Source organism: Rhinatrema bivittatum, chromosome 5 (genome assembly GCF_901001135.1).
Source record: "Rhinatrema bivittatum chromosome 5, aRhiBiv1.1, whole genome shotgun sequence".
Lineage (NCBI taxonomy): Eukaryota > Metazoa > Chordata > Amphibia > Gymnophiona > Rhinatrematidae > Rhinatrema > Rhinatrema bivittatum.
The window spans coordinates 11,392,697-11,413,787 of NC_042619.1; the positions used below are offsets into that span (position 1 = coordinate 11,392,697).

At 43.8% G+C, this 21,091-nt stretch overlaps 1 protein-coding gene across 1 annotated transcript; it reads right to left on the minus strand.

Moving 5' to 3' along the window:
* Nucleotides 1-16,311: 16,311 nt before the first annotated feature.
* Nucleotides 16,312-17,265, minus strand: LOC115091678 (olfactory receptor 52R1-like). The gene has a single exon (XM_029601843.1). The coding sequence runs from the start codon at nt 17,257-17,259 to the stop codon at nt 16,312-16,314; it is 948 nt and encodes a 315-aa protein (XP_029457703.1). The 5' UTR covers nt 17,260-17,265.
* Nucleotides 17,266-21,091: the final 3,826 nt, after the last annotated feature.

Sequence of the window (21,091 nt, forward strand, 5' to 3'; positions counted from 1 at the left end):
TTGCACAATGATGGACTACATTTCTCCCCTCTACCCAGTCCATGAGGGAAGTGAACACTACCTCCACAGCATCTCTAAATCTGGCCAATCTGGGGAGCAGAGTACGAGAGCCAGAAATCGTAATCAAACCCACGTCTTGACTTTTGAGATCTATTTGATGAGAATTTAACTAGTGGAGGCGCTAAGAAAGATGATGCAGAGATCTGAAACAGAACATCTTATACCCAAGGCTTTAAATTCCCTGCAACCAGAGGAAGGAAAAACAAATAATAGAGAAAAAAGTGCAAGCAAGAACGTCTGCAAACTGAGCATGCAAACTGACTTACAGGCTATTTGCATTTCTTTTCCTCAGATTTCCCTCACCCTCCTCTCCCCCTCACCACTTTCCTCAGTGCTCAGAGTGCAGAAGGTAAGAAAAATCTTGCCAACACTGACAGGTTGGTTGTGCTGTGTTAAAGACAATGATGAAAAGTTGAAAAGCAGTACAAAATCCCAGGCATGTCCATTCTCATGACCCACTTCCACCCTTCCGGAGGTAAGAAAGTCAGACAGGGATGGTGCTGAGAGCCCCCTGCAGCCTCACACAGGGACACGGAAAGGACGATTGCACTGAAGCATGAGCCACGGACAAGGATGTCCAGAAATAGAAAGTGTGGCCATTATCAGAGGCTTATTTACAAATATGTATTACTGTTTGAAATAAGGTACAGTTAGAACAGCAAGAAGGGAGACCAAGGAATAAGACTTGCATTAAGGCTAACAAAGCCAGAAAAGAAACCCATTTTTAAGAATGTAGCTAGAGCTGCTGCATTAAAACACAACGGAGGGAACCAGAAGCCACATCTCTATAGAGTGCAGCAGACTCCTGAGGCTGGCATAAAGGTTTCCAGCACAATAAGTCATGGGGTCAACATTCAGAAAGACAGTGAGTTATGAGTGCAACCTAATCTCGATGGATATTCAGGGGGACCTACCCGGATACGTTTCCCACTGAGAGTATACTCAGATAAAAGTACCCAGTTGGCATTAGGGAAGGCTTTTTTCTGATCAGACTTTAGCGGGTATGTGCTGAATATCTGTGCATGAGCCAGCTAAGGCTTGACCACATTCTCTGGAACATTCCCATCTTTTCGTCTGCATACATTTTGTGCATGTAAGGAGTTGCCCACACAAGATGTACTCGTTCAGCGGGGGAGAGGAGGGGGAGGAATGATAGAAGCCTCAAACATTTGTCTGGCTAACTCCCAAGTCTTTTGAATATCAATCTCCATATTAATAAATACATACGTAGAGGTTCAGATTGCATACCAGAGCTGCATCTGTACCAGAAGGAGGGAGTGCGATTATCCAGATGTGGCAGGAGTGATGTTCTGTTCCTCACTGCTGGATTATGAATTCTCCATCTGGGAGCCCGGGCTGTGATCTCCTGCTCTTTATATTTCTTCCTTACAAATCCCAGCAGTTTCATAACCTGCAGGGAGTCTCAGCAGCAGAAGGAGGTTTGGGTGACTCTAATTCCCTGCTGCAGCTGGGGACCTCGCTTCCTCTCTCAGATTCAGCTTCAGGAAACTTTATTGGCATGACAAGCTGTATGTAAGAAGGGACATTTTCAGAGGTCACCTACCTGTGTAAATGGCTACTCACATGGGTGAATGGACTATCAGACAGTTGCCCACCCTGTCTGTGGTACAGGTATGTGTGCTGTTCCATAATGCACCTTCTTTACCACACAGAGCAGAGGTGTTCCCTGAGGTGAGATTAGGGAGGGGAAAGCTACAACCGGTGTAGTTTTGTATTTTCTTTTGGCCGACATTATAAACTGTTCTCTCACAAACGGAACAGTCCCAGACACTTTGAAAACAGCCTCTCTGAAACCTTTACTAAAAAAACCCAACCTGGACCCATCCAATCCCACAAATTTTCGCCCTATCGCTAACTTACCTTTCATAGCCAAGCTAATGGAAAAAATGGTCAATACTAGACTCACAGACTACCTCGAATCCCACAACATCCTATATCCTTCGCAATTCGGTTTCAGGAAATGCAAAAATACAGAAACTCTCCTACTCTCATTAACTGACAACATCCTGTTGGGTCTTGACAAAGGTCAATCATACCTTCTAGCTCTGCTAGACATCTCTGCAGCGTTCGACACAGTGAACCACACAATCCTCATCGACCGTCTCATGGAAATAGGTATCTCAGGTGCTGCACTCCTCTGGTTAAAATCCTTTCTAAGCGACAGATACTACAAAGTAAAAATAACCAACAAAGAATCGCACCCGGTAGCTGCCAAACAAGGAGTTCCCCAGGGTTCCTCGCTTTCGCCGACCCTATTCAACATATATCTTCTCCCTCTATGCCAACTCCTCGATAACCTCAACCTCAGATACTTCATCTATGCGGACGACGTGCAGATCCTAATCCCCATCAAGGAACCCGTCTCCGACACGCTAAACTACTGGAATAGCTGCCTCCACGCCATTAACCTCCTTCTCACAAGTCTCTGCCTCGTTCTCAATACGTCCAAGACCAAATTGCTAATCATTTCCCCTAATGATAACAACATACTAGCCATCAATAATAACTCACCTCTAGTAAATCAAGTGAGAGACCTTGGAGCCTTCCTAGACTCCAGAATGAACTTTAAAAAATTCATCAACAACACCACCAAAGAAGGCTTTTACAAACTACAGGTATTAAAACAGTTAAGACCTCTCCTACACTTCCACGACTACCGTTCGGGTCCTTCAAGCCATACTATTCTCAAAGATTGATTATTGTAATGCGCTGTTGCTTGGTCTCCCGGCCTCTTCTACCAAACCTCTTCAGATGCTGCAAAACGCCGCAGCCAGGATCCTCTCAAACTCCCGCCGCATGGACCACATCACCCCGATTCTAAAAATCCTTCATTGGCTACCCATTCGCTACAGAATTCTCTTCAAGACACTCACTATTATCCACAAAACCTTATTTCAAGAATCCTCGCTCCAACTTACCATACCCCTCAAACCACACTCCTCTGCAAGACCCACCAGATCTGCATATAGAGATTCCCTCCAGGTTCCCCCCAAAAAATCCGTTTTCCACAACTCTATTGAAAAACGGGCACTATCAACTGCTGGTCCGCATCACTGGAACTCCCTCCCGCCAGATCTCCGCCAGGAACATTGCCTTATCACGTTCAGAAAAAAATTAAAAACTTGGCTGTTCGCCCAAGCATAACCCTGAAAAGCCTCAGGGTCACCCACACAGTCTTACCCCATGGATGCGTCCATTTCCGCAACGCAAAGGAACTGTTGTCCGAATAATTGCACTATTTTATAACTTGCTTAATTCATATACACTATGTAAATTTGTACATAATTCTTATCCTGTAAGCACCCTCTCCTGCTTTTTGCCCTTCTCTCCAGTTAGAATTTGTTTAAACTATCTTTTCTCTAACAGCCTAGTTCCACATTCCCTGTTATAATGTAACTTTTGTTTTTGTTTTTGTTTGCTCTGTTAATTGGTTCCCCCTAGTTTATTGTAAACCGGTACGATAGGACCTGGTCTTGAGCATCGGTATATTAAAAAGAATTTAAATAAAATAAATACATTTTCAAACGATGCGCCGGGTTTTTGCTGGAAAAATTACCCCCAGGAAAAGGCGGGAGCAAATGTCCTTGTGGACTTCTTCCTGAACAATCTTCAAAGGGAAAGGACCAGACTGGGGCAAAGTTGGATCAGAGCTGAGAGTAAGATTTGGACCTTAAGAGGCCAATTTTATAACATGAATGCTTTTAATAAGTGACTAAGTGACTCCTACTACAAATCCACAGATGTGGTTTTTCAGGCTAACCTGCGAGACTAATGCAGGAAAGAGTTAGCAGTTTTAGGAAGGTTAAAACAATGCTTGTTATTGCTGAAATCCTTCCTCAGGATGTGCTGTGGAGAAAAGGGATCATACTCATTCCCGGGGATAAGTCCAGACCAAGTCCCTATTCATTCCACTGTGGACTTTCTGAAAAGAAACAGGAGCGTGGGAGGGGTAAACCTCCATGGCCGAAGACACAGGGTGGAAATCTTTCCTGTGGTGTAGTCAATTTCTGTGCAAGCACTGTCCCTGCACAAGCTGCTCCTTGCTGTTCCTGCTGTTCCGGCACTGAGTGACATCATCACTCAGTGCCGTCGGACTGAATTTATCTTCATCTTTATTTAAGATTTATATATTGCCTATATCCTAGGCGATCTGTAATGGAAACCTAAAAGGTACATAATAACAGAACATACAGAATTATAAAAGAAGACCCATTAGGCAGACCCCCGCCTGGCCGGCCCTCGAGTAAGGCACCTTTGTGACCCCCTTACAGGGACCCCAGACTCCAGCCCACAGCCCCTGTTCCTCTCTCAACTCCCTACATTTCAGTAACAGAGACACTGTTTTTGACATAAAGAGCTACTTCTCCTCTTTTCCATTCCTCTCTGTCCTTCCTCAAAAGGTTATAGCCCGGGATGACACTGAACAATGCAACAATATCCAAATCTGCCTCCACCATTGGGGCCTGGAAATCTGGAACTTTGTGGCTCGGGCTGCAAGCTTTTCTGCACCTTTTCTCCTTCAGTTTGCGGCTTTTCCCGGCCTTCTGTTCTTTCTTCAAGCTAAATAGAGGACTAATTTTGTTCTTTTCTTCACCCACTTCCTGTAGTTGTATGTGTTGGGGGCAACATTTCAATTCTGTTGACTTCCTTCTGCTACTCCCATCCTCCAGTTTAAACACCTGGTAACACATGTTCTGAGTTTATCACGTAGGATCCTTTAGGGATGCGTAGTGATAAAAAAAAAAGTGTTCCTTTTGTTTTTTGTTTTACATTGAAGTCAATGGAGAAAGCCATCCTTAGACCCCAATTACTTCACAGTTATACAAAAAAATCAGGCCAGGGCTGGATCCCATTGTCAAGGCCCAGGCAGGGTCCAGTTGCTGAGGTACAGGGCCTAGGTCTAGGCCTGATGCCGGGACCTGGCCCATGGCCGGATTCCATCAGTAAGTACTGGAGGCCTGGGGCCAGGCCTTTGGCATCTTCTTTCTCATTGCATCACCAATAAATGATGATGTCCACTGGAAGATTATTGCACATTGATGCCTGGCATCTGGCCTAGGAATGAGACTCAGCATTGGGCTGGGCCCCAGAATCAGGCCTGGGCATAGGCCTCATTCATTGTGTTTTACACATTTGTTTCAAATACACATTCCTGCAATCCTACATTCCTACAGAGAGAAGTGGACCTTCATTACCGTGTAATCTTTTATTATTCCATACATGGCCCCAGACCATATCCAGAGCCTTCCTCTTTAGGTATCAGTGGCTTCTCCTCCGTTCCACTTTACCATCTCAGTTCTCCAGGTTATGAGAGGTTTTGCATTTTTGGCATTCCCTTTTTCTAGGTCCACCCTTAATGGGGATGGGTTTTGTCCTGCCTATAAAAGAGGTTGGCAAATTTGTTGCTGAGGGATCAGGAGATTTTGGAGGAGCTGGAGTCAGTCCTTGACAGTCAGGGTCTAAGCTAGCTAAACTTCGGTATATAAAAGCACACAAACAAAAAAAGAAATAAATAAATACATAAACAAACAAATAAATAAATACATACATAAATAAATAAATAAATAAATAAATAAATACATAAGCAAGCTTGCTGTATTTGGAAGGCCTCAAGGTTTGCCAATTAAAGTAAATGTTGTGTGACTTTTTATTTTAGGATCTCAGTGTCAGTGTTTGAAATGAGCTGAGAAAAAGTTCAGTGAGCTATGTGTAACTGTGAGAGGGGAGAGGAGACAAGGGGAGAAGAGGGTGGAGAACAAGACAAGAATGGGAGGGGCTGTGGAATAAGACTGCTGGGTGAGGAAAGGGGATTGAGGAGCATGACTACTGTGGAATGGGGAGAAGGTACTGGAGAACATGATTGGGGGTCTTGAGGGGAGGGGCTGTGGAAGAAAAGCTGCTAGGGACCGGGGGACTGGGGGAAATGGGGGGGTCTGGGTGGGGAGAGGGGACTGAGTGGCTTGACTGCTGGGGACTGGGGGCTGGGGGAGAGGTGGATGGGAAGCATAACTGATGGGTACTATAGGATCTAGGTGGGGAGATTGGAAGGAGGGGCAAGACTGCTAGAGGCTGGAAAAGAGGGGGCTGGGGAGCATGACTGATGGGTGCTATAGGGTCTGGATGGGGAGAGGGGACTGGGGAGCATGATTGCTGGGGTCTGGGGAGTCTGGGTGGTGAGAGGGGGCTAGGTAACATGACTACTGGGGTCTGGGGAGGGAAGGGATTGGGGATCATGAATGGAGGATGGGGAGAGAGAACTGGGGAGTATGACTGGGGGGTTTTGGGGAGAGAGGAGGGGCTGTGGAACAAGATTGACAGGGACTGGGAGGCTGGGTGAGGAGAGAGGATTGGGGAACATGACTGCTCAGGGATGGGGAGAGGAGAATGGGGAGCATGACTGCTGGGGACTGTGGGATCTGGGTGGGAACCAGCAGAGAGTTAGATGTAGACCAGAAGAACCTTTTGTAAGGTGTCAGGTGGTAAATAGTGGAGCAAAATTAATCATCAATAAATGTGGACCAATATATTGCACCAAGCTTAGCATAAGATTTTTTAAACATGATAGTTTTACATGCTTCCTTAGTCTGCTAGTGACCAGCCAGAATAAGAACAGGAAATGATCTGTAGGCAGTCTGATAAGGCCAAAGCCTAAACTGGGAGTCATGAGGTCAGAGGGGTCAAGGGAAACCCTGGGCTAGATTTTTATCTGCATGGGTGATGCTTGGATAGGCCAGGGAAGGCTCAGACTTGACTTGTGCAGGCCCTGGAATTTCTTTGCCAGGTGAAGGGAAGTTAGAGGGCCTCAAGAAGACCTATTTTGTAATGTCTCTCCAACTGTAGTACCCACACTGTAGTTGGCATCCCCTTACCAGTGCTGTATGGGATCATTAGGCCTTACCGCCACCTCTAATACTGCATCCAATGATACATCCCCATAGGTGCACATAGGTAGGACTCCCACATTTAAGGGGACTTCAGTAGAAAATCTCCCCTTGGCATGGCCTAATGATGTCAGCAACCTAGCGTATTTAAAGGCCTGTCTCTCAGCTGATCCTCGCCTCAGCAATAGGTCTCTAGTACTAGCTATTGGTTCTCGGTGCCTGGTATTTCTGCTTTGCCTTACAGTGCTCCTATGTTTCTGCCTTGCCATGTTCCTGTGTCTCCTGCCTTGCCTTCTTTCAGTGCCTCCAGCCTGTCCTTCTTCTGTTCCCAGTACCAAGACTTGCCTCCATATTTCTGCCTCCTGTTCCTTGCCCAACCCTCTTTGGATTGTCTCCCATTTTGATGACCCAGAGTATCTTTGGACTCTGCTTGATCTCTGCCTGACCTGATCTTTGCCTGAACTTTGCCTCTTCTTCTAGCCACCTGCCCCAACTGTTGCTTCTGCTCCTAGCCTTCTGTCATGACCTTTGCCTGGACTTCATCTCTCTGTCCTTCACCTGTCTTGATCCTAGATGGGTTCTCCAAATCCTGCTGGCCATCAGAACCCAAGGGCTCAACTGAGGGGAGGTGGCCAGTACAGATGAAAACACCGGACTACTTGACCTCATATGAGGGTGTTTCTGCTACCACCTGTGGGATCCTGATATATGTCTTTATGGACCAGGTAGTATGGATCCTGCAGCAGCTCAAGGACTCACTCTCCCTTGAATGTTACACTTTCTTTGAGGATTTTTGTTCTGCACAAAATAAAAAATATCAAAAAATGAGTCCCATTTACTGCATTCATAAGGATTGGGGCAAAACAAGCAAAGATATTATGTTAAATAGTGGAGAAACCACTCACACAGCTTATTGTGTGGAATGTGATATTATCATTTTAGTATATCTGATAGATATGTAGGGCTAGTTATGTTAAAGCTTTAAAATAAAATGTAATGGATCGGATTTGGAATTTGATCCTCCATTGAAGTGGTAGCTGATGGAGCTTCTTTAGAACACGTGTAATATCAGCGGGGAGTAGCTGGCTTGTTACGGCGGTTACTACCCCAAACCAAATGTGCCTGATACTTCACTTTCCATGCATATCCAGCATGGTTCTCTGCTTCATCGGCATGGGAGAAAGACTGATACATCACGCATTTCCAGCATAGCTCTCTGCTTCAACAGCAGGGGAAAAAAAAACAAAAACAAAAAACTGATGCTTCACGCATATCCTGCATAGCTTCAACGACAGGGGTGAAGAAAAAAAGGATTCGCAATCACAAAGCGAGGAGTAGCTGGCTTGTTACGGCGGATACTACCCCAAACCAAATGTGCCTGATACTTCACTTTCAATGCATATCCAGCATGGCTCTCTGCTTCAACGGCAGGGGAGAAAAAAACTGATACTTCACGCATGTCCAGCATAGCTCCCTGCTTCAACGGCAGGGGAGAAGAAAAAAAAACCAACATAGTCTAGGTAAAACAAATAAGCATGGGTGTAGCTTGCTTATCGCGGCGGTTACTGCCCCTACTACCCCTAACTAATCAAGCTAGATATTTCACTTGGATGCAGCTCCATCACTGCTCTCTACATTAATGGTGGGGGTGGAAGGGGAATAGAACAAAGAGCTAAGAGAAACAGATAAGTATGAGAGAAAAAATGTGTGAGGCTTGCTGGGCAGACTGGATGGGCCTTTCGGTCTTCTTCTGCCGTCATTTCTATGTTTCTATGTTTCTATGTTTCTATATCTCCCATCTTGGCACTTGTCAATAATCATGCTGCCATGTTCTGAAAATATGGAGGCATCATGCAGTGCCAAATGGAAGGTTACAATATAAAGAATTGGAGAAATCAATTCTGTTTCTAACCAGGACATAAACAACGGCAGTCAAATATTTCCAGAGAAACAGGGATGCAGTTGCCTAAGCTGCTAATGTTTTAAAATCTATCCCTAAATGTAATAGGTCTGAAATTTCATTTTTTAGTTCTTTCAGAACTCTGGAATATATGCCATCCGGTCCAGATTATTTACTACTCTTCAGTTTATCAATCTGGCCTACCACATCTTCAAGGTTCACTGTGATTTGGTTCAGTTGATCTGAATCATTACCCATGAAAGCCTTCTCCGGAACAGGTGTCTCTCCGGCATCCTCTTCAGTAAACATTGAAGAAAAGAAATCATTTAATCTTTCCACGATGGCCTTATCTTCTCTAAGTGCCCCTTTAACCCCTCAAGCATCTAACAGTCCTACAGACTCACTCGCAGTCTTTCTGCTTCAAATATATTAAAAAAAACAATTTTATTGTGCGTTTGTGCCTCTATGGACAACTTCTTTTCAAATTCTCTCTTGGCCTGTCTTATCAATGTCTTACATTTAACTTGCCAATGCTTATGCTTTCTCCTATTTTCTTCTGATGGTTCCTTCTTCCAATTTGTGAATGAAGCTCTTTTGGCTAAAATAGACTCTTTCACCTCACCTTTTAGCCATGCTGGCAATTGTTTGACCTTCATTCCACCTTTCTTAATGCATGGAATACATCTGGACTGCACTTCCAAGATGAATTCTGATGGTGTAGACCAGTGATTGGAGCACCGTTCTTTGAAAACCCAAATTCAAATCCCACCTTATCCAGTTACTCTGTGACCTCAATCAAATCACTTACCAGGGCAATTTTCAAACAGTCCACCCAGGTTCAAAGACCACAGAATGTTTGTACCTGTGACCTTTGTACTTCATTTTCAAGGGAAAGGATGGGCATATTTTTCTTTAGTACGTAATTTGTCTGTGGATACAAAGGACACATGTACCTTGCACTTGCTCCTGGTGCAGGCAGACTCTTGCTGCAAAACACCACACATAGATTTTAGAAAATCCAAACTGCAGGCTTTCGTTTTCCAACCGTGCCCTGAACCTGTCTCCACTCGCTGGGCATGCCTCCCTTCACTTCTGCTCAAAGCGCACGTGCTATGGGACTCTGCTTGAAGTTTTCATGGGACTGAGGGAAGGAATTTATCTTACCACCAGTTTAGCTGGGAAAATCCCTATTTACCCAGATAAATGACATTGAACCTCGTCCTTGGTATTGTAAGTCTCTCAGGTCAGGTAGCTTGTAACATTTATCATTCATCTCTTGCAGCATAATGCGACCTTTTATAGGACCTTTAAATTATTCTAAGCATTGCAATTCTGACACACATTAGATGTGTTTCACTCAGGCTCTACTCTGGTGGCCCAGTGGTTAGCAATGTGCCTTCAGAAGTGGCCGACTTGGGTTTGATTCCTGAGAACATAAAGTTTGCCAATTGGGTCAGACTAAAGTTCCAACAAGCACAGTATCCTGTTTCCAACTGTGGCAATCCAGATCACAAGCAAAAAGTGGTCAATAGATTCCAGCTGCTTATCCCAAGGGGAAGCAGTGGATTTCCCCAAAACTGTCTTAATAATTGTTTAAGGACTTTTCCTCTAGAAACTTGTCCAAAACTTTTTTAAATGGAGCTACACTAATAATTTCCACCACAATCTCAGCGATGGATTCCAGAGCTAATGCACTGAATAAAAAAATATTTTCTATCATTAGTTTTGGATATATCATCTCGTAACTTCATTTTGTATCCCATGGTCTTTGTACTCTTTGAAAGAGTAAAAATGTGATTAACATTTACTTGTTCCACTCCCCTCACTATTTTATAGACCTCTATCATATCTCAGCTGTCTCTTCTGCACATTGAAGAATCCTATCCTCTTTAGCCTTTCATAAGATCATAAGAACATAAGAAGTTGCCATGCTGGGTCAGACCAAGGGTCCATCAAGCCCAGCATCCTGTTTCCAACAGAGGCCAAACCAGGCCACAAGAACCTGGCAATTACCCAAACACTAAGAAGATCCCATGCTACTGATGCAATTAATAGCAGTGGCTATTCCCTAAGTAAACTTGATTAATAGTTGTTAATGGACTTCTCCTCCAAGAACTTATCCAAACCTTTTTTGAACCCAGCTACACTAACTGCACTAACCACATCCTCTGGCAACAAATTCCAGAGCTTTATTGTGCATTGAGTGAAAAAGAATTTTCTCCGATTTGTCTTAAATGTGCTACTTGCTAACTTCACGGAATGCCCCCTAGTCCTTTTATTATTCGAAAGTGTAAATAACCGATTCACATCTACTCGTTCAAGACCTCTCATGATCTTAAAGACCTCTATCATATCCCCCCTCAGCCAAATCTTCTCTAAGCTGAACAGCCCTAACCTCTTCAGCCTTTCCCATTAGGTGAATCATTCCATCCCCTTTAACATTTTGGTTGCCCTTCTCTGTACCTTTTGTAATTCTGCTATAAATGTTTTTGAGATATAGTGACCAGAATTGCACACAATATTCATGATGAAGTTGCACCATGGAGTTATATAAAGGCATTATGATATTTTCTGTTTTATTCTCCATTCATTTTCTAATAATCCCTAGCATTCTATTTTCTTTCTTGTTTGATGCTGCACAAGGAGCAGAAGATTTCAACAGATTATCAACATCCTTTTCTTGATTGGTGACTCCTAATGTGAATCCTTGCATTTTGTCGCTATAATTTGGGTTAATCTTCCCTATGTGCATCACTTTGCACTTGTCCACATTAAATTGTATTTGCCATTTGGATGCTAGGGATGTGCAGAGGGACCGCATATGTTACATTCGGATTTCATATTCGTGGGGGGGCAGATACATTGCATTTGGCAAGGGGGGGCCCCGATCCATTCATGCGTTCCATTCTTATTCGTTTCCCTGCTAAAATTTAATTAACTACAACCCCCCACCCTCCTGACCCCCCCCCAAGACTTGCCAAAACTCCCTGGTGGTCCAGCGGGGGTCCAGAAGCCATCTACTGCACTCACGCTGCTGGCTGCCATCATTCAAAATGGCGCCGATAGCCTTTGACCTTATAATGTCACAGAGGCTACCGGTGCCATTGGTCGGCCCCTGTCACATGGTAGGAGCAATGGACGGCTGGCACCATCTTGTGCTCCTACCATGTGACAGGGGCCAACTAATGGCACCAGTAGCCCCTGTGACACAGTAAGGGCAAAGGCTATCGGCGCCATTTTGAATACCGGCAGCCGATGGCCCGAGAACAGAAGATGGCTCCAGGACCCCCGCTGGACCACCAGGGACTTTTGGCAAGTCTTGTGGGGGTCAGGAGGGTCCCCCAAGACTTGCCAAAAGTCCCTCATGGTCCAGCGGGGGTCCGGGAGTGATCTCCTGCACTCAGTCCGTTGGCTGCCAGTAATCAAAATGGCACAGATAGCCTTTGCCCTTACTATGTCACAGGGGCTATCGGTGCCATTTTGAATACCGGCAGCCTACGGCCAGAGTGCAGGAGATCGCTCCCGGACCCCCACTGGACCACTGGTGAGTTTTGGCAAGTCTTGTGGGGGTCAGGAGGGTGGGGGTTTTAAAGGTCCATAGCAACCATTGACGTCATATTTTGCCCACGTGGCTTGTTTTGATTGGCTGTTGGTTCCTTAAAAAATGGCGCGAGAGCGGTCTCCCCTGGCAGAAGAAACGTCCTACCGGCAATGCCAGCACCTCAAGCCGCACTGAACATGTTGGTCTTCCATTATTGTCACATCGTCTTGCAAGTATTATATTTTTAAAGATGTCTGTATAAACTGTGTTTGTTTACTCCTACAGCAAATTTCGGCCCCCGATGAAGGCATAGCCGAAACACGGATCCTGTGTCGGACTCTCTCCATCCAAGCCTCACACGGAGAATATGATGTTTCTTCACGTTGCAGAAAGCTAAATCAAAATAGTTGGAATTCGGATTTTTTTGAATTTGGACATTTGTCTTCATAAATACTATGAGAAGTTTTGATATATTGAGTTATTGAAAATTGTTCTGGTTTATTGGACTGTTCCACTAAGCAAAGCTACAAAAAAACACTTATCTAAGACCTATGATTATACTAACTGGCGTATCACCCTACATGCTATCTAGCATCATAATATATGCCTATGTATGAGGTCTGCCCAATGAGAGAAAAAATTCTTTCTCACTGTTGGTGTTCATTACTATCCCTTAATCTGTGTGGTTTTTGATTGTTCTGTCTCTCACTATACCAGACTGAAGATATTTTATCAAAGAGTAAAAGTCTAACAAGAGGAGTTGATTTGTGCACTGCAGTGCTTGCTGCATTATACAAATCTGAAACCTGGCTATTCAGGAAAGCATTTCACAATGAGAACAGTGAATGAAAAAACTCAGAACAAGGTTATCTAGATGAGTGGTCCCACAACTTTTATTTTATTTTATACTCAATAACTAAGTTAGAGAACCCCAGCTTAAGCATAACCCTTGTATGATTAACATATTAATCATATACATGGACTAGATCCATGCCACATTTCTTATACATTATTTTATATGAGCATGTACCGACATTGTAATGGCACTTTTGTAAATTAATTTGTAACCAAACCAAATATATGTGCCCATATGTAAAACTTTGTGACGGTGCATTACTAAACGACGGTATATAAAAGATTATAAATAAATAAATAAATAAATAAATAAATAAATAAGGGCTATAATTCTTTACAAATGTCAGTTTTACTATGAATACCTTTGAATGTGTCTGTAGCAACAGCCCCCTTTACCACAACCCACGTCCCAAAAACTCACCCCGATTCAAAGTGCCCCTCTAGAGTGGCACACATATATAGAGTATCAGACTAACTTTTCACAAAAGCTTTCTCTCTCTCTCTCTCTCACACTCACATATATATGAGGAGGAATAGCAAAGTTATGTCTTGTAAGAGAGTGAACCCTGGGCCGAGGTGAGAGGTGTCTCTGCCCACCGAGAGAAGCCCTGTGAGCCTCACCATCAGTCGGCACAGTCTCAGTGATGACAGACACAGCTGTGGAATACAGTCTTTATTAAGAGAAGAGAAAGACACAACCCATGGAGCGGGAGATGCAGTATAAATAAAGTTCAGAGCAGAGGGGTATACCCCAGGGTGGTACCTCAGATGTGAAGATCTGGTAGTGTCCCATGGAGCAGGGTATGCCGGAGAGGTGTCTCAGTAGTGGCAATGAGATGATAGTCCAAGGTGCAGGAACCCCGATGAGGTTCCTGTAGCGGTGGTGCGGTAATGACCTGCAGGGCAGGATATACCAGAGTGGTTCCTTCTGGGATAATACGGTAGTGGCCCGAAGCACGGGGTACACCAAAGAGGATCCCCCAACAAGGCTTGAAATAGTTGGTCTGTAGAAATAGGTACTCACAGGAGGTAGTTCCAGGAGAGGTCCTGGGGAGCGGGACAGATAGAAGTCCAAGGCAGAAAGGCCCTCCGAGAAGCAGATAGCCAGAGACAGAGCAGGTACCCACAGTGTCTTACGCCAAGTGTAGAATCTGGAACCGAAAGTCCAAGGATGGAGTGGAATTCAGCAACGAGGGAACTCCTTGCTAACTCGCCAAACTGAAGGGCCAGCCAACTTAAGTACAAGAGATGGGTGACCTCATCCGGAGGGAATGCCCCCGAGGTTCCCGCCAGGACGTGTACAAAGGTGGCCCATGTGCACATGACTAGGTAATTCCAGAAATAAGATGGTGGTTGGCAGCGCCCATGCCGTCCTCAGAATGCCAGGCTGGTCAGCGGTGGTTGGTGGAGGCCGCCATTCTTCCAATGGATGACAAAGCAGCAAAGAAAGAGGTAAGCCTTAGTGGTCACAGCTGTCTGCAGCAGATGGGTGTAACACAGGCAGCATTCATGCACTGGCTTTGCAACATTTGTGATTATAGATGTACTTGCACCCTTTCTGGCTTCTTAAAATTCACATTGCTTGTGTATATGTGACCATTTTTGCACAAGCTACATTTTTAAAATCTACCTTCTAATCTTTGTCAACTCTAAGTGCCCCTTTTACCCCCTTGATCATCTAATGGTCCAACTGACTCCCTGTAAAAATGTAAAAATGTTAGTGCGCACTAATACAAAATTCATGCCCACCCCCCGAATTTAAAAGGCCTGAACCACGGGAAATACAAAATTTCCTGCGGCAAGCCGAAAATGAAGCCCGAATCAAAAGGTTTGGGCTTCGCACATCTCTACTTTCTTTACCTTCCTTATCAATGCTTTGCACCTAATTTGCCAGAGCTTATGCTGTTTCCTGTTTTTCATTTCTTGAAAGATGTTCTTTGAGCTAGTATAGTCCCTCTCACCTCACCTTTTAACCATGCTGGTAGTTGTTTGGCTTTCCTTCCACCTTTTTTAATGCATGGACTATATCTGCTCTGGGCTTCCAAGATGGTATTTTTAAACAATGTCCATGCCTGATGTAAACTTTTAACCTTTGCAGCTGCTCCTGTGCTCCATTCACAGTAGATTTCTTTTTCACCCTCCCTCCAGTTATTAAGTTAAATTTGATCAAGTTGTGATTACAGTTGCCTAGTGGCTCCAACACTGTTACCTCTTGAACCAAATTCTGTGTTCCACTAAGGACTAGGTCTAAAATAGATTCCCTTCTTATTGGTTTTTATAAGAATTGCTCCATGACGCAGTCATTTATTTAATCTAAGAACTTTACCTCTCTAGCATGTCCTAATGTAACATTCACCCAGTCACATCAACACTGGGGTGTTTGAAATCATCCATTCTTACTATGCTACTGACTTTGTTAGTTTCTCCAATTTCTTTTAGCATTTCATTGTCTGTTCATTCTGGTCAGGTGGACGGTAATACACCCCACTGCTATTTTATTCCCCTTTTTTAATCTACAATTTCTATCCGTAAAGATTCAACATTGCATTTTGATTCCTGCAGAATGATTATCCTCTTTGACTCAATGCCCTCTTTCACATGTAGTGCCTCACCTCCACCCATTCAATCTATCCTATCATTTTGATATAATTTGAATCCTGGTATCACAGTGTCCCATTGGTTATCCTCTTTCTACCAGGTCTCAGAGATGCCAATTATTGTGTTTCTTGGATTGGCAAGTAAAGAAGCACTCACATAATCAAAGGGAATGCTGAACCAAGAGCTCCTCTTCAAGCATCGCTAATGAAAGTAGCTCTCACATGAATTGCATCCTACTTTCCAACAGAAGGAAGTTCTACCAGTATTTGACCTGTACATGTCAGGGGACGTGGAAGATAACAGGGAAAAAACTGATCAAATTTTGTTCTCTAATAAAAGATGCTTGAGAAAATGTATGATGAGAGGTAATGTGTGATGGTTCCTTAAGAAGAGCTGGAATAGAAAAAATAAAGACATATATCTTGCAGGCAATGATTCAAAAAAAATTTACTAAGTTATTTGCTCCTATTAAACTGGATCATTGCTAGCACCCGAGAACGGATCTGTTTGGTTTTCACACCATAGACTATGGGATTGAACATGGGAGGTAGAAGAAGGTAGAGATTGGCCACAATGACATGAATATAAAGGGGAATTTTGTGACTAAAACCATTCAATGAATATGTAAATAGAGACAGGATGTAAAAAATTAGGATGACACAAATATGGGATCCGCAGGTGCTGAGGGCTTTGAAGCCTGCTGTCCTGGATGGAAGTCTGAATACTACTCTCAGAATCATGACATAAGACAAGACGATAAAAGTTACATCAAACCCACCAACCAAAAAGGTGACAGTAAGTCCATACATAATGTCAATAAATATATCTGCACAGGCGAGCTTTACCACTATTCCATGCCCACAGTAGGAAAACATGATAACTTTGTTGGAACAGAACGGAAGCCTCTTCACAAGAAAGCAAACTGGGATTGATAAGAACAAGCCTCTGATCAATATCGCCAGTCCCATCCTTGCTATGACTGAATTGGACAGGATAATCGAGTGTCTCAGTGGGTTGCAGATTGCCACATAGCGATCAAATGCCATAGCCAAGAACACCCCTGATTCTATGGCAGTAAAACAATGAACAAAAAACAGCTGGATCAAGCAGGAGTCAAAATAGATTTCATTGGAATGGAACCAAAACAGGGCCAGCATTTTAGGTGATATGGAAGTAGATAAAACCAGATCAGTGACAGCCAGCATGGAAAGGAAGTAATACATGGGCTCATGAAGGCTCCTTTCAGTTTTTATAATGTACAGAATAATGCAATTTCCAAATAAAGCTATGATGTATATCATAGAGAATGGGATGGAGATCCAGATGTGCGCAGCTTCCAGCCCTGGGATTCCAGTGAGGATGAAAGCTGTTGGGTGGCTGGGAGTGCTATTAACAGGCGACATGATGGACAGCTGCCTTCAGTACCAGGACACTTCCATCCTATGGAAAAGAGAAAAGTGGGATACAGTTCAGAAATGGCATGGCTTTGAGAAATTCTGTCTTATTTACCTTAGACCAAACCTGTCCTGGAGCCTGCACAGACTGTCGCATTTTCAGGATATTCACAATGAATATGAATGAGATAAATTTGTATACAGTGAGCTTCCATGATATGCAAATTTCTCTCATGCGTGTTCATTCTGGATATCCTGAAAGCCCGACCGGCTGTGGGGTCCCGAGGTCAGGTTTGAGATGATCTACCTGAGACATTTCAGAATAGAAAAGGACAGAATATTGTTGCTATAAATCTTTACAGGAAGTAAGTGCATGAGCTATTTACCTAGATATGCTTCCTGTATGAAAATTGCCCATCCTTTGAACAGATAAAATTACATGAGGGGATCATCAACAGGTACACTTTGACCCATGGAAAAAGTAGGTGAGATCTGAGGTAGTGTCAGACTGGTAGGAAGCAATAATGAGTGCATTATTTTGAAGGGAAAAGTGCCCACAGAAAATGCAGGTGAAAATCTGTGCAGTTATTTTTTTTCCTAGGTAATTTTCTAAGGGAAAGTATAGGTGTTCCCTCTGACTGAGTTTGCACGCATGCCGGCTGTTTTGAAAATTATCCTCGAGGGAAGATGATTTCCAAAGGGACTTCTGCAGGTAAATCAATGTTTACAATGTTTTACAAAATTGTGCCCCCTCCCCCCAATATGTGTGTAAATGTGTGTGCTTATGTCTCAGTGCGGGTTCGTTTACCCAAACAGAGCAGGAGCTTTCCTGGGGAGGATTCTGCACGTGCATGTTGCCTTTTAAAAATTAAAATGAACGAAGCTACGTTTTTCCCAAACGATTTTATGCACCAAGACGCAGATGCGTGTGCTGGTAAACTTGGTGGAATACATTTCAAAGCAGGATGTGTGTAAGTCTGCTTTGAAAACTGGTGTAACTTGCTGCATAATTCAGGCATGGTGTTGCAAAATAACCCCCAAGGGGCTAATTTCAAAGACTTGTCTGCACATGAAACCTGGTTTTGTGTGTGTAACCCGACCATCCTGTTGGTTGCCATTAAGCCCTGGGAGATACTAGCTAGAATAGGTTAATGGATGGGGGAGGACTCATTCAAATTCAGTCCCTGTTAATGGCCGTCCCCCTGAGAAGCTTTATAACTGTTCTTTCCCAAGAGTCTGTGGGCAATCCTTTATAGTTTTTGGAGAGTTAGGAGTTTTCCAGGGCCAGTCAATGGAAGCAGGCTAACCTAGCCTGGGGATTCTGACCAAGGTTGGGAGAGTTTGCCTTCCAGTTTACTCACTAGCTGGTTGAGATTTTCCTTGGGGTTGTTTTCGGGACTTTGAGATTTTTGAGGTTGGAGCCTTGCTGGATACCTTGGCTGTTCCCTGTATTTGGGACACCCAGGGACAGGCAAGACCTGCCTATCTGAGGTGGTAGCTTGCTGCAAGGAGTAGCTCTGGTGTTATTTTCAGTTAACGGAAAAGGACATTAAGTTGAGACATCCAGGAGGAAGGTTGCTTTGGCTGCACCATATTTCTTTCTTCCAGGGATCCCTCCCATCAGGGATCCAGAGGAGAGATTGAGAAATCTAAGGAATTTTAAGAGCTGATAACTGTGAATAAAACAAAATTGTAAAGATCGTTGAGGACCGACAGAGAGATGGGAGGAGATTGGCCTTTTGCTTAGAAAATATGATTTTAATCTCCACGTCGACATTTCTCCCCGTTCCCCCACTTGTGACGCATTCCTAGATTCACTGAACGCACTAGGATACAGACAGACCATCCACTTCCCCACTCACAAGGCGGGTCACACCCTTGACCTCCTCTTCACTAATGCTCTCATTCAGGTTGACCCCCCCCTCCCACATACCTATTCCCTGGTCAGACCACTACCTCATCGAAGCCTCTCTCTCATACAAGACACCCTCCCGACATAATAACACTAACAAAACTATCCACTACAGGAAAAACTGCACTAGAGATGACCTCATCTCAGCTATCTCTAACAAACTCGACCAACTAGATCTCACCAATGCAGACACAGCACTCGCTTCCTGGCACAATATTACCAATAATATAGCCAACACTATCTGCCCCTTGCAATCAAAACTCATCTCTCCTCTACACAATGAAAAAAGGAAACCTTGGTATTCCCAAGAATTAAAGAACCTAAAACAATGCCTTCGAAAATCTGAAAAGATCTGGCGTAACGATCCCTCTCCTACACACCTTGCCCAATTTAAGTCCTCCTTACATCTGTACAGCGAAAAAATCAATAAGACAAAACGCGACTTTTTCGCTAATAAAATACATCAATTCCAATTCAACCCTAGAGTACTTTTTGATTACGTAGCTTCACTCACCAAGCCAGCAGCTCCCGACATTCCAGATGAAGTAGCCACATCCAAATGTGAAGAACTTGCCACGTTCTTCCAAACCAAAATAGACAAATTGCTGTCCACCTTCTATACTACACCTACCACTCCCCTCAGCCTCTCCAATCATAACCTCAACCACACCATCACTAGTAACAACACTAAACTTCTCTCCTCATTAGACTGCACCTCAGTACTTGAAATAGAATCATTCATCAAGAAAGCCAAGCCCTCTTCCCATCCCTCGGACACAATCCCTACCAAACATCTACTTTCCATCCCTAACCTTATCGCTAAACCCTTAACAAACATCATTAATCTATCCATCAACTCGGGGCAAGTACCTGTTCCCCTTAAACAGGCAATCGTCAAACCTATCCTAAAAAAACCTAAACTTGACCCCTCTGACCTCGCCAACTACCGCCCCATCTCTAATCTCCCCTTCATCTCCAAACTCCTCGAAAAAACAGTCAACAAACAACTCTCAGAATACCTCGAAGATAACCGTATCCTTGCACCTGCTCAATACGGTTTCCGGAAATCCCACAGCACTGAGACACTTCTACTTTCCCTGTCAGACCATATTCTTAAAGGATTTGACAAAGGGCAATCCTTTATTCTCGCCTTCCTTGACATCTCCTCCGCTTTTGATACCATCAGCCACTCAATTCTCCTACAACGCTTAACTGAAATTGGCGTCACAGGTATTGCCCATAACTGGTTCAATTCCTACCTCAGTAACAGAAACTTCAAAATCCAACTAGGAAATCACGAATCCAAAACTATCCACCTCAATCAGGGTGTACCACAAGGCTCAGCTCTGTCCTCAACTCTCTTCAATATTTACATGCTACCCCTCTGTGACCTCCTCTCTAGTCTCAAGCTGCCTCACTTTGTCTACGCTGATGATGTTCAGCTGCTCATACCCATCACTGACTCCCTACCAAAAGCTATGGATATCTGGAATGATACGCTCCAATCCATAAACAAGCTTTTAGCTTCCATCCATTTAGCTCTTAACACTACTAAAACTGAAATCATGCTCATCTCACCCCAAAATCATCCTAACCCCCCTCCTATTCATACACCATTCTCCCAGCAAGTCCGTGATCTGGGTGTCATCCTTGACGACCATCTCACGCTTAAGAAATTCATCAGCAATATACTAAAAGAGGGCTTTTTTAAACTACACTCCCTAAAAAAACTAAAACCCCTACTACATCCCCCCGACTTCCGCACAGTTCTTCAAACCACCATCTTTGCCAAAACCGACTATTGTAATGCTCTTCTCCTTGGCCTACCGAACAATGCCATTCAACCCATTCAAATATTACAAAACACAACAGCCCGGATCCTGACTAACTCACGCAGAAATGACCATATCACACCGGTATTAAAAGACC

What these genes read in the sequence shown, in the direction of transcription:
- LOC115091678 (XM_029601843.1), bottom strand. Translation starts at nt 17,259, where the DNA reads ATGTCGCCTGTTAATAGCACTCCCAGCCACCCAACAGCTTTCATCCTC.